At 36.2% G+C, this 15,266-nt stretch overlaps 1 protein-coding gene across 1 annotated transcript in view; it reads left to right on the forward strand.

Moving 5' to 3' along the window:
• Positions 1–12,088, forward strand: part of LOC149845921 (RNA-binding protein 1-like) — a 50,194-nt gene extending 38,106 nt beyond the window's left edge. The window contains exon 6 of the mRNA XM_089996084.1: positions 11,926–12,088. Within this exon, the coding sequence (XP_089852210.1) occupies positions 11,926–11,969 (44 nt within the window). The 3' untranslated portion in view covers positions 11,970–12,088. The remainder of the gene's footprint in view (positions 1–11,925) is intronic.
• The last annotated feature ends 3,178 nt before the right edge of the window (positions 12,089–15,266 follow it).

Below are 15,266 nucleotides of genomic sequence, written 5' to 3' on the forward strand. Positions count from 1 at the left end.
GGTCGACATGACCCGATTACACGACACAGGGACCCGTTTATTAAACGGGTCGACCCGATAACATAGACACGATAACCGACCCGAGTAACCCGAATAACCTGTCTAATCATACTGGCCTTCAGACTGATGAGTTAAACTAAAACTGCCAATTGATGAAGCAGAATGACATGTACGTTTCCTTTTTTTTCAAAACCTCATACCATTAACCGAGAAGATCTAGGCAATTTTGTGCAGGAAATAGAGTAACAAGAAACAAGCTGATGAGTAATTACGGACCATGCAAAGCAAGAGTTTTATCATTTATGATGGTTGAGAAATCGACATCCACGCACAATAAGCACACAATCGGATGGGAGATGTAGATATAGACAACAAAAGAGAAGCTCATGACTCATGAGCACTGCATCCCTCCAATCCCCTTTTTGTTTTGGGGACATGCATCTCTGCAAAGCAATCCCCATATTCTCAATTGAACTCACTGCAAGCCTTAACATGGAGGATGGTGATCTACCTTCTTTCTTCCCTTTCCTCTCTCTTCAGAACGATGATGAGTTGGGTGAGTCAGTGCCTTTCTGGTGATGACAATGGAGAGAACTGGGAACCCTGAGGTTGGTCTTGGCCCTCATGGATTTTAAGGTCAGCGAAATCCTCATTGGTCTGGCCAAGGCAGCCATTAGACGGTATACAACCAGCCTTGAGAGCGAACCTGAAATGCTGGCCTTGAGAGAGAACCTGAAAATGTGTATATGTAGAGAAGATTTGAACTTGACGCAGAAGTCAATGAAGATATTTTCATCATCTGTAGATGAAACGTACTAAAACATCTTTTGGCAGTCTTTTGTCCTTGTTTGCTAGAAAAAAAACCTTGCCTGTTCTAAATGCATCAATGACCAACATTTTAAGAAAAGGATTGTCTACACAGGCAACAAAAACCCGATCCTCATATTACAAAAGAACAATTGAAATAACCAAAATAATAAAAGTATACACATGAATGACACGAATGATTCACTAGATGCCTTACTAAATTTCAAAACAAAAACATTAAAAACCAAACTAGATGCAATGCCTTCAACATATTACATTATCCATGATAATTGTAAAAATCAGCTCCATAAACAATTTAAAACCCATAAAAACTAAGAACCAAATTCAAAGTTAGTGTGCATAAATATAACTGCTCACAATCAGTAAAAATTGCAATCCAACATTAGCTGAAAACGCAACTAATCAGCAGCAGAGGTTAGGAAACCTAAGGCACCAATAAACAACAAACTTATTCTAGATGCATAGAGGCGAAAAATGCAATTAATCAAAATGATTTGTACTTACACTATTGAAAATAAAAAAACACTCACTATTAGCCAGAACTATATCTTTTAATTGCGTGTTCATCATATACAATAACACGATACATGCACAAAAATGCATTTTGAATAGCAAAAAGTTTGATAACTGAGAATTAGAAAAAAGGAAAAGCACACACCTCATTAACTGCAAGTGTTTGCCAATTACTCTTCACTTTCTTCAGCTTCCTCAAGCCTAACCAAAATGCAGTCTCCAAACCAATTAACGAAACAAATAAAAATAAGAAAACAGAAAAGACTAAGAGAATATTCTCTTAAAAAGCTCACTGAATCTCCCAGCATTGCATATTCTCTCAACATTAGCTCACTGCCAGAAGCATATTCCATTACTATGGCTCACTGAGTTGGTGTAAGCAACACCTGGGCTGGAACAATCAAGTTGGTATTCCACTAAGAATACCAAGCTACCAACGGAGGGATAAAATACAGGACTAAAAATCAATCATCCATGTGAATTAATTGATGCCATTGGACCAAGCAAGGCACATCCTTACTCAACATAAACACAATGTGCATGGGTAATTACATGGACAGATATAAAACCTATGGTCCTGAATAACACAATTAGAAATAAAAATAAAAATACATATTTTACTTTTTTTCTGCAAATCTCAATATGAAATTATACTACCAACATTAACATAAAACATCAACATAAAGTCATAAACATAAAGACAACATAAACATAATTGTCTTACAAGTTACAACCATACTATAAACATATCCACCAAGTTGTCTTACAATCATCAAGATAAACATAAATAATTAAACTTTCACATCACAATAACAATTAAACATTAATCATCAGATATATTGTGTCAACAATCAACATTAAGATCAAATCATCAATTGTTTCAATCCTCCGAAGATCATGACCCTACACAAAAATATTAAAAGAGTAAGTTAAATTATTAAGATACAACATATGAAACAAAGAAAAACATAAGTATCAAGATTTTTACATGTACCTTACAAAATATTGGTATTTTAATTTGAGCATTCAACAAATTCTACAACTTCACTCGCGGTCACAGTTGGGTTCAAATCAATAATATCCTCTGTCAGCTCCTCTAATAATACTAAATTTTCTGTTATATCATAAAATAGTTAGTAACATATCATAAAATAGTTAGTAACATAGAACTCACTAATCAAACTCCACAAATTATTCGATACTTTGTATAAGGAAAACAACATAAGATTATGGATTACCATTAGCGTGAAACAACCAATCTCGAGTGTAAATTAACACTTCTATTATATCAGGTTTCAAAGAGCTTCTATATTGATCAAGTACTCTACCACCAATGCTAAAAGCAGATTCTGAAGCAACTATGGAGATAAGAATACTCAATACATCACACGCCATGAGAGCAAGATCTGGATATCGAAATTTATTTATTTTCCAATAATCAAGAACATTCAATTTAGAATTCCAATCAATTCGAGGCTCTTTTAGATATAATTCTAATTGTGACTTTTGTGCTTTATCCGCACTCCCAGAGTTCTCAAATAAAGTAAACTCCTACACAAAAAAGAAATTTTATTAAAAAAAAATATTGACAAATATAGTAATGAAAATATATGTATTAGAAGTAATTACCATAAAAAATGAGTTATCATTTGAACCACGTTCTAAACCATTATCCAGAAGAATTGAAGATTCGACATTTGAAGCTTTAGGACTGTTCTGCATATAAATATAAAAAAGAGCAAATATCTTCTCACGAACTTGTATCGCCTCACAAGAGCCTCCTGCTTTATTATATAAGAACTCCACAAACTGTGCTTGTATTATGGATCCAAAACAGTAGCCATAGCTAAGATTAGACTGTGATGTTTCCAATACTTTTCAAATTTGAGATTCATCTGTGTTTCCATGCATTTAATAAAATTATCTGAGCTTCACATACCTTTGACTATGCTTAAGTGGATTAGAAACACTTCTTGAAAATATAAATTTGATGAAGAATATGTAGATCCAGAAAATAAGCATGTCACACGATAAAACAACTTCAAGAAATCACAAATCTTTTCAACTTTGTCCCATTCTTCTATCGACGAACAATGCTTATAATTTGAATTACTCAACTGTAAATGAAGAAATGCACGACGATATATAATAGCACCTTCAAGCATTAAATAAGTTGAATTCCATCTTATAGGGACATCTTGTCTCAATCCTTTACTATTATTCAAAGAAACTTGCTTAACACACTCCAAAAACTTTTGTTTTCTACTTTGTGACTCTTTCACATATTTTATGCTCTCTCAAACTTTTTTAACAGAATCATCCATCTCTTTCAGTCCTTCTTGAACTATTAAATTCAAGATATGAGCACAACAATGAATATGGAAGAATTCAACATCACATAATAATATATCCTTCAATGTAAGCTGACTTTTGAACAACTCAAAAAATACATCATTTGCAGAAGCATTGTCCAGTGTAATCGAAAATATGTTTTTCTCTATACCCCATTCAGTCAACAATGTATAAATTTTCTCAGATATAGCTATTCCAGTGTGTGGAGTTGGCATTGCAGAAAAATTTAGATTTTTCTTTTGCAATATTGAATTTTCATCAACAAAGTGTGCAATGAGACATATATACCCATCAGTAGTTATAGATGTCCACAAATCAGATGTTAAACATATCCTTTCTGGAATAGATTACAACAAATATTTGAGTTTGTCTTTCTCTTTTTTATACATCTTTAAAACATCCGCCTTAGCTGTGTTTCTGCTAATGTGTTTGACCTCATCACATACATAGGTAATCAATGAACGAAATCCATCATAATCAACAAATTGGAAAGGCAATTCATGCTTAAGAATCATCGTTGTTACCAATTCTCGATACTTTTGTTGATCAAACTTAGAAACTTGTAAAGACATAGTTCCCTTTGATTTTGCAAGGAATAATTGACCTATATCATTAGTTTTCAATTTTGGACATGCAAGCATATGACACTTTAAATTTCCGGTCCCATTCTTGCTATCTGCTAGGTAGGGTTTGTTACATAATTTACATAGCTCTCTTTATCCCATCTTCTCCAATTGGAAGTTGCTTAAATACTTTCCAAACATTAGAGGTTAGTTTTCTTTTCCGTCTAGTACTAGAACTCTCTTCACCTAATACTGTAGATGGCGCAACACAAACATCCTCATAATTAATTTCTTCTGGACCTTCAGCAGATATATCCACAACGTTGTCCATTACTAATTGAAAGTAATATTTAATACTGCCTGAATAGAGTAAAAGAACATAGGAAAAAATTAATAGTTGTGAGTCAAAGGACCAGAGGTATCATACATATGATCATACATAATAAATGTGTGATCAAGACCATAAAGCTTAAGTTTCTTAATCACCACACTACAATAATCAATTAGTCGAATAGCAGCAAAATTGATAAAATATTATAGGTCACTAATCTCATCTGCATGCAAAATATTTTAAGTAAAATACAAAGACTAAATCAAATAGTCGAATAGCAAAAAAATTTCCTAGAGGAATATGAATCCTCAAGGTCAATCAAATCTTAATACAATTATGCAACAATGAATTAAACTATTTCAAAATATGTTCTCTAATGTTCTAATTCAAAACTATAGGAAGTCCAGCAGTAGCAGAGATTGAGTAATTTCCAATACATTCAACTTCTTCCCATTCAGATCCAGACATACTTTCTAGATGTGGATCTGGTCCTAATAACAATATAAATTCACATGAGGTTGATGGCGTACTTTCTAGATCCAGACATACTTTCTAGATTGAGGTTGATGCCATAGAACCAGATGGGGAAAAGGAACAGTGGAAAAGGAAAACATTTCAGGGGCTTCTATAATATATCCTAGTTTCAAAGGATCATAGAAACTAGAGACCCAGAATAAGAAAAAGAAAGAAAAACTCTGACCCAAAGGATAATCTCTTTAAAAACACCCAATTTCTAGTTCGTCTTTTACAATCAAAACCCATGTGCCATGTTAAGCAAATTTTAAGAGGCCTAATTCCTCTCCTTGGCATAAAAAAATAAAAGAGAAACAAAAACAGGAAAAAATTGGGTGTCCCAACAACAGGATAGGGAAAAAAATTGCTCCCTTGAAGAGCCTTCAAAATACAATTATGCTCCTTCTCAGTAATAAAAGCCATAGTTTAACAATCAACACCCTTACACACATTCAGAAATCCACCATAGTTTCTCAACAAACCAATCAACCTGTCCCTATTATTTTTACCAATCATGGCAGCTCAAAGTCTGAAATCAAAACCAGAGATAAAACCAAACAAGAAAAAGAAAATACTTGCTTTTCTATCATTTTTTCTTTTTTCTAAATAAAGATTTTAAAAGATTCTGAACCACAGAAGCCCCCCAGAAGAAAGCAACCCACAAACTGAATTCTGAGCCAGAGAACTCCCCGCTTCCTCTTAGGATGGGAAAACCAACATTTTTTACTTGCAATCTTGTGGGTCTCTAAAAGCCAATAGAAGAGCTTTTATAAGTTGGCTAATGAAAATTTCTTGGGAATATAAAATAGGGTTTTGACAACTATTTCAGGGGACAATGAGAGTTTTTTATAAGCTTTGAGGAATGCAAGGTACCCATGAAAAAGCCAAAATATAGGCAGAGAGGGAATGCATGCTGCCACCAGTCGTGCCTCAGACCCTTGGTGATTCTGGTGGCCTATTATGGAGAAAAATAAAAAGACCCAAGCATTACCGTCACAAGAATTCAACCAACACTAGAGAGAGAGAGAGCAATAATATACCAGTGTGACAGTGCTACCAAATGATGGGAATGAGAAGACCTTTCAAAAAAGCGAATAACAAACCACATACTTATTCCAGCCCCTTCTTCAAGATAAAAAAAATGAGGTGCCTTCAGTGGGAGAAACAAAACGTTGGACTTGCTTTGCTTGGGTGCCATTGCCAAACCAAAAGGAGGAACAAGAGGGAGGAGAGAAGAGGGTGGTGGTGTGCGCCTGTGCGAAGATGGCAACGAGGTGGAGAGGACTCAGAGGAGAGGTCTCGGGCTCTCGACTGCGACTGGGTAGGAAGGAAGGACTGAAAGTCTGGAATACAATACCTAACTTTACACTTTAGGGTTAGATAAGTTAATATATATAAACGGGTTGCGGGTTCGTGTAAACGGGTTGACCTGCCTACCTAACCCGTTCATTAAACGGGTCAGCCGGGTTGGCATACCCCTAACATGAACCCAACCCGTTTAATAAACGGGTTAGGCAGGTCGACCCATTTACGACAAGAACCCGTTTAAGCCAAACCCGAACCCGGCTAAGAAGCGGGTTGGCGGGTCGGGTCAGATTTTGCCACCCCTAGCTGTAAGCTTGTATATATAATGTTGTATGAAAGTTTCTTCCTCCATTGGTAAAGGAAATTGTATTCCAATCTTCCAAGTTCAGTTATTACATTCCTACTGTTGGCTATTTTGGATAGGATACACTTTTCTTATTTTTAGCTGGCTGTTATTCTTGTATTCTATCCTTGATACTTACCATGTTTATCTTGGTAAGTCCTTTTTACTTGATCGGTTTCTATCCTGGAAGATTGAGTTAGTTATTTATTATGAGGGATTGTAATATAATGGCATTATTTGAATATGAGAAAGATCAGATTGTTTCCTCCATGGATGTAGGCAAATGCCAAACCACGTAAATTCTTGTTTCTCTGTATTATCATGTGAACCTTCCATCGTGTTTTCCAACATGGTATCAAAGCACTTTTTTCTATCTCATATAGCATTTGATTGATCATTGCGATGGTTTTCAAATCCTTCTTCGGTTGTCTGCATCAACCCTTCCAAGGTATCTCTCTGATCTAGTGTGTTATTATGGATGTCTCCTTGAAAAGCTCTATGAATTTAAATGGAATAAATGATCTCAACTAGTCTAAGACAGCCAACCTATTTTTTAGTGGCAAAGGGAAGCTGAGACATGTAACAAAAAAAATCCCTCGTCCGAAACAAAATGATGTCGGTTATGATTTATGGGAGTCTGCAAATCATTTGGTGATGTCCTGTCTCCTTAATTCCATAGATCCAAGCATCACTGAGGGATTTCTTTTCTTAGAAACCACCCAAGAGATATGAGAAAGTATTCACGATGTGTATGGAGAACAAAATAATCTTGCTTGAATTGATCAAATTAAACAAGATTTTTTTCTCCACACTCAGCAAGAAAAACCTTTTCATACTTATCTAGGGGCCCTTAGAGGCCTATGGGACAAATTTTCTCAATATCGTCCCATCACTGCCGATCCTAAAATCATTAAAAGGTGTATAGAGGAAGATAAAATTTTCAAACTGTTGGCGGGTCTTAAGCCCGAGTTTGAATCCTTGAGAAGTCAAATTCTCATATCGACACTGTTACCTACCTTCAACACTGTTTGCTTAATCATTCAACATGAGGAGACCATACGAAAGGTAATGAATCCCTCCTCACAAGACACTGAATCCGTGACTGAGAAAATAACGTTCAAAGCATTTCACTCTCCCACCACCGCTGCCATCATTGATTAGAAAGACACTTCAAAAAGGCCAAAATTTTGTTGCAGCTACTGTAAGAAGGCTGACCATACAAAGGACAAATGTTGGGAGCTTCATGGCAGACCATCTAAAGCCACACCTACTGGATTCACTAACCAAAAAGACTCCTATGCAACAAAGTTAGTCTCTATTGATGATCTTATAAATGCCTTGCAACAAATTAATAAAGCACATCTTGCGGTTCGTGAACCAACTGACCCAACTCATGAAGTTACGACAAATATTACTCATTGCTTTACCTCCAAGACTTTACCTGAAAAATGGATTGTGGACACCGAAGCATCCGACCACATGACAGGACAAGTATCTCAACTTCATGATATTCGGTACACTACAGAGAAATCCGTATGCATTGCCGATGGGCGCAAAGTCCCAGTAGAGAGAATCAATACAACTCATTTTTTTGATAAATATGTTGTTTCAAGAGTTCTTTATATTCTAAAGTTTTCTTCTATCTTATTATCTGTTAGTCGCATCACTAGGAGCCATACTTGTTTAGCAATTTTTTCAGCTGACAATGTGATTTTTCAGGATCAAAGGACATTGCCAGTGATTGGTAAAGGGCACCAACACAATGGCTTATATTTTTTGGATGATAGAGATAAAGCACTTGTTTTCTACAACCCTAAAGAATTAAGCATGTTGTGGCATACAAGATTAGGCCATCCCTCATAAAGAGTTCAAAACCAGTTATTACCACATTTGCCATTTGTTTTGAGTGCATGTGATGCTTGCAAATATGCCAAAGAAACTTGTCTATTTTTTTTCCATTCTCATAGTACATCTGAGTTTATGTTTCAATTGATACATTCTGATGTCTGGGGGCCTGCCCCAGTAACATCACATTTGGGGTATAACTATTTTGTTACATTTATTGATGATCACTCACGAGCAACTTGGATTTATTTTCTTAAAAATAAAGGCAAAGTTTCAAGATTTTTTTTTTAAATTTTATTAACTGGTCTTCACTTAGTTTGATAAGAAAATCAAGGTCTTGCGGTTCGATAATGGAGGTGAATTTGTCAATGCCACTATGAGAGTTTTTTTTACTAAACATAGGATTTTACCTCAAAATTTTTGTCCTGTGACTCCACAACAAAATAGAGTCGCAGAGCAAAAAAATTGGCAGTTGCTTAATGTTGTCAGAGCAATTATGTTTGAAAAAAACATCCCCAAAGAATATTAGTTTGAGGCTATTATAATAGCCTGCTATATTTCAAATCGTCTGCTCAGTTCCTCTATTGAAGGACGTGTGCCTCTGAAAATGGTCTATCATAAACCCATATCTATTTTCCACTTACAAGTATTCGGATGAAAGGTGTTTGTTCACCTTCAAGCCAAAAGTAGAGATAAACTCGAACCCAAATAAATAAAATGTGTTTTTTTGGGTTATTCTACGGTTAAAAAGGGCTACCAATGTTTTGATCCACATCAAAACAAATTTTATATCTCAAGAGATGTTCATTTCTTTGAACATGAATATGTTTTCATGAACCTGCTACTTTCTTTGATGAGGTTTATCCGCAGGGGGAGATTGAAATGAAAATCCAATTGGTTCTTCCAAATGTTCAAAACTGTGATAGAATTTCTGCTATAGAGCTTTAAAACTCGCCTAATCCAACTCCAAACACCCAAATTGAGTCAAACCCAAACATTGCTGATGAACCAAATTCCAATGATGCTCCTATAGTTGCTCCCACTAGAAGATCTAGTTGCATTTCTAGGTTACCTGAATGTCAGAATGATTTCTACACCTATTTGGCTTCATCCTCATCCACACATTCCACGTCTCACCCCATGCAAAATTATTTCTCTCTTAAAGTTCTCTCATCGTCTTTCATATCCTATGCCTTAAGTGTTTACACTCACTGTGAACCCAACACTTTTCAAGAAGCCAACCTTGACCCTAAGTGGAAAAAAGCTATAGTAGAGAAAATTCATACTCTAAAAAAAATGGTACTTGGGAAATTGTCTATCGTCTGGAAGAAAAAAAACTTGTAGGATGTCGTTGGATTTATAAGATCAAGTATAACAACAATGGGTCTATTGAAAAGTATAAAGAAAGATTGGTTGCGAAAGGCTATACTCAAATAGAGAAAATTGACTATAATGAAACCTTTGCGCCTGTAGCTAAAATGAATTTCATACAGTGTGTGATGTAAAACATATTTACTCTTCAAAAACTGGGTCTCACTATTGGGAAATCACAAAATTGCTTTAATGGACATCTTTTATTGGTCTTATAAGAGCCAATAGATCATCATATTTAACATTTAAATAATTCACAAGAGGGCGAGGGTGAGGGTGAGGGTGAGGGTGAGGGTGAGGGTGAGGGTGAGGGTGAGGGTGAGGGTGGTGTGTGGTGGCTGGTGTTGGGGTTAAGACAAATGGCACTAATATGACACTTTCTATAATATAGCCCTTAGCCATCTAGTAGACTCAATCTAAGAGCCACAAGGCAATAAACCTAGGTAGTATATCATATCAGTTGGATCTAGTCGATGATGATTGGATTTACCCTAATCAAAGACATGAACGATAAGGTGCTGTCTATTGATAATAGAACACGTTATTTCTATAAAGTAGAATTATCATCACACACATATATTGGTAAATGCATATATTATCATGTTCAAGACCATGAAAGGGTAGTTTGCAAACTAAAAAAGGCTCTTTATGGACTAAAGCAGTCTCATCGAGCTTGGTTCGCTAAGTTAAGTATGACTCTTTTTTAAATGGGTTTTAAAAGAAGCTCTGCTAATCATTTCATGTTTGTTTCTATTCAGAGATCCAAAACAACTATCATTCTTATATATGTCGATGACATAATCATGACAGAAAATGATGAAGTCTTGATCAAGCAAGTAAAAAAGAGACTTCATCACAAATTCGAGATAAATGACTTGGGAACACTCAGATACTTCCTTGGTTTAGAGGTTGTCCACTCAAGCAAAGGAGTTTTTATCTGCCAAAAAAAGTATATCCTAGGTCTTCTTAAAGATACAGGGATGCTTGGCGCCAAGCCGATAGACACTCTTGTTGACTCTAGCAGCAAGCTAAGGAAAGATGATGGAAAACCGGTGGCAGATGTTTGCGAGTTCCAAAGGCTTGATGGTCGACTCATTTACCTCACTGTTACTCGGCCGGATATAACATATACAATCAACTTGATAAGTCAGTTCATGCATGAACCCAAAGAACCACATCTTGAGGCAGCTTACAAAATCCTCAGGTACCTAAAAGGTACGACGAGAAAGAAAATCTTGATGAAAAGAAATGATAATTTAAATGTTGTTGGGTATATTGATGCTGATTGGGCTGGGGACCCAAATGATAAGAGATCCACATCTGAATACTGTGTGTTCATTGGAGGAAATCTGCTACCTTGGCGTAGTAAGAAACAAAATATTGTTGCTTGATCGAGTACTGAAGCCGAATACCGCTTTATAGCTTTTGGAGCTTGTGAACTCGTTTGGATCAAGTCTCTGTTGTCAGATATGAGAATTAAAGTTGACGAACCCATGAAATTAAGATGCGATAATTAAGCTGCCATACATATTGGAGCTAATACAGTATTTCATGAGCAGACAAAACACATTGAGCTCGACTGTCACTTTGTTCGTGAAAAAATTTAGACTCAAGTCATTAAAACTCTTCATGTCAAAAGTCAAGATCAGCTTGCCGACATATTTACTAAAGCTTTGAAAAAAAAACATCTTGATATCATAAGAAAATTGGGACAGATCGATATCTGAACTTGAGGGGAAGATTGTTGGCGATTTTGGATATGATACACTTTCCTTATTTTTTATCTGGCTGTTATTCTTGTATTCTATCCTTGATACTTACTATATATTTATCTTGGTAAGTCCTTTTTACTTGATCGGTTGGTATCCTGAAAGATCAAGTTAGTTATTTATTATGAGGGATTGTAACAAAGTGACATTATTCAAATATGAGAAAGATCATATTGTTTCCTCTGGATGTAGGTAAATGCCGAACCACACAAATTCTTGTTTCTCTGTATTGCTGAGTGTGCGTATTATCATGTGAACCTTCCATCATGTTTTCCAACACCTACCACCAAGCAAAGGGAAGGTTTCCTGCAACCAATGTGCAATGTTAATTGAAAATGTGGGTTGATTTATATTGTTTGTTACAAGTGTTTCTGTTAAAATTGGAGGAACAGTGTGCTCTTTTTAGCACTCCCTCTTTATCCTTCTTTTTCCTTTTTCTCTTTTTTTTCCTGCTGCTAGCCAAAGCTATAGCCTATGGGCAATATCTTGGTTCTCGTTCTAAGATAGAGAGACTATACGATCGACCCCAATAAATAGTTTATTACAGTTAAACATTAAAGAATTTTATATTGCAAAGTCTCACCATCCATCAACCAGATTTGCTAGCAAAGCTTTTTCTGTAGCCACCATGTGTCATTGTCAAGTATATCCCACAAACAATGCAATTACGACCATACATTTAAAGTTTTTAGACACTTCCAAAGCTTTTGGACAATCACCCTTGTCCAAGCCCCAATATGAAAATCAAACTTAACATAGAATTCTGATGAGCAATTTGTACTTTCCTTTTAAAATTTCCTCTATTTCTGATGCACACTTTTTTTTTTCTGTAAATAGTAAAAAACAGACATGAAGTTGGCTTCTGTCAGCGAGTAAAACCTTGAAAGCCCGAAGGAGACAAAATGGTTGGATCTCTAACCCGATTTTGAACTAGTGTCAGGTATGGAATTCAATCCTGGTCTGGATCTAAATAAACCTGGTTGATCTGATCCAAAGGATGCAAATGGGTAGATCTCTATCCCAGATGTGAACCAATGTGATCAGGTATGGTCCAGATCTGATATGGAACTAGGAGCATATATATTGGAATCTGAGTCAGATCATAAATGCATACGGGCTGATCTATTTGGATTTAGGTTGCATCAGAGTAAACGCAATGGTTAGAACCAGTGCCAAGGGCTTCTTTACTGGATCTAGAGCTATATTGTAAATTCCTAGTCCAATCTGAAACTAGAACTCGACTCTCTTCAAAATCTACTGTTGGATTCTCAAGGGATTTAGAATAAGGCTATTTAGGTCATTTTACCCGGGTTAACACGGTTAATTGGACGGTTTCAGGTCACTTTTTGACATTTTTGCAGACAAAGGTGGCTCTATTATATCAGAAACTTCAGAAAAATTGGTATTTACCTAGAATTTAAGGGTAAACGATGGTTCTTGATATTAAAGTTTCACAAACCATTTTTTTTTATCGGCAAAAAAATTTCACTTACATATCTGCTGAGGTTTTTCTTTGAAAAAGCACATTTAACACACTAGGGATCGGCTCCTTTAATAGAGGTGACTTGCTCACTTCACCAAGTTGACAGGACGTCATGACCTCAAACCCCATGGCTGCACATTGTTTGCCACAAAGGCTGAAGCTGGTGTGCCCTCTAGCGGTTAAGGAGAACCAAGGGTTTTTTGTGCCAATGAACTTGTTTAGGGAGATGGTTTATAATATATATATATATATATATATATATATATATATATATATATATATATATTTGCAAAAACCACTTCAAGATTATAGACCTAGTCTGGCTCTGCCTGTCATACTTACTGTAAACTCTCAAAGCTTACTTGAATGTACATTTTGACAAATGTTTTTTAAACACTTGCACGTTGGGTCGTATTTGAGTTAACACTAACTAATGTTTTGAAGTTACCGTTTTACCCCTATAGCTGGTGAGACAAAATTACTAATTTACCTATAATGTATGAACAAAGTAAGTTTGATCTAAATGCACGGGGGTTGTCAATGGGTTATGTATTTAATCTAAAAAGTAAATTATCAAACAATAATACTACAACTCCAACTCTTAACCTCCAAATTAAAAGACGAGCCTAACCCCTAGGCCAAGCAACTTATTGTTGACAAATATTAGAAAAACCTTTATATAATTAAATTTAAATTCCACACAGCCAATCAACCTGACAAGATCCAACCCGGTGACAACACAACTGGTCGGTGTTTGAAAACTTGAAAATTCATATATACTCTAGTTCGGTTCGTCAATGGCTGAGCTGATAAATATCCAAACCCAAACTAAATCAACCTAACTAAATGTATCGTCGTTTGACCCAAAAGCCAATGTGGATGTAGTTGATAAAAGTTTTACTCATTCAAGATCCAATTAGCTATATTCATTATAGGTGTCTATGGGTCGGACCCTCGCTAAAATGACTGGATTAAGATCCAGATCTAACTCAATGGTGTGGATATCAGGTCAGGATTCAGGTCTAACCGGATTTTCATAAGAAAAACCATATCCAGATATGATAAGAATTACATAATCGGGACCCTGGTCAATACTTGGTAAAATAACATTTTTTAAAGTTTTTTAAATTGAAAAGTTGAGGGTCTTAATCGAAACTGTTGCTAGACCTAGGTTTTCGTATAAAATTTTATAAACCATATCCAATCCATTTAATAACCGAACCTCATGGTTCTGATCGAGATAGTTAATCAGATCCCCATGTTTGTAGCCAGAACCTGACCCTACCGGATCTGGTATGGGGTTAGGATTGGGTCATACCCGATCCTTTAACACCTCTAATGGTCATACGTGAATGAAAGAGAGAGATACATTAGAAATAACCAATTGGTGCTCCACTTGTCAGGCAGGAGCAGTTAGTGCACATTACATTATGTTGGGACGTTGCCAGTTCGAATCCCAAATGATATCGTTGTAGGTCCTAAACGCCAGCTTTCTCTGTCAAAAAAAAAAAACATTAGAAAGATGACAACAACTCACAACCCTCTACCACTAAATGAAAAAAGTAGAAGTTTCCTAAAAAAATAGGCACACATGGCCCACTTATATGGTTAGCATGGTCATTTTAATGAATATATAATTGAATTTAGGGATGGCAGTGGAACGGGGGCAGGGGTGGGGGACAAGGTCTCCACCCCCGCCCCGTTTCAAAATTCTGCCTTCCATATTCGCACAAATTTTGACTTTAACCTCCATCCTCGTTTCATATCTTCCATCCCTAGTTCAAACGGAGAAAATGCGGGGTGGGGGACAATGTCTCCACCCCCACCCTATCTCAAAATTCTGCCCTCCGTACCTGTTTCACATCCTCCATCACCGGTCCAAACGGGGAAAGGCAGGGCAGAGCCCCATTTCCCCTCGGTCCACTGCCATCCCTAAAAAAGGAAAGGAAGGTTTATTAACGAGGATCAGGGATTAGGGATGGAACAAGGCAGAAGAAAGCGTAAGTCCATTCCCGACTCCATCCCTGCACGACTTTTGATTTTAACCTCC

The sequence above is a fragment of the Nuphar pumila genome, chromosome 2, assembly GCF_984573655.1.
Source record: "Nuphar pumila chromosome 2, dmNupPumi1.hap1.1, whole genome shotgun sequence".
Classification (NCBI taxonomy): domain Eukaryota; kingdom Viridiplantae; phylum Streptophyta; class Magnoliopsida; order Nymphaeales; family Nymphaeaceae; genus Nuphar; species Nuphar pumila.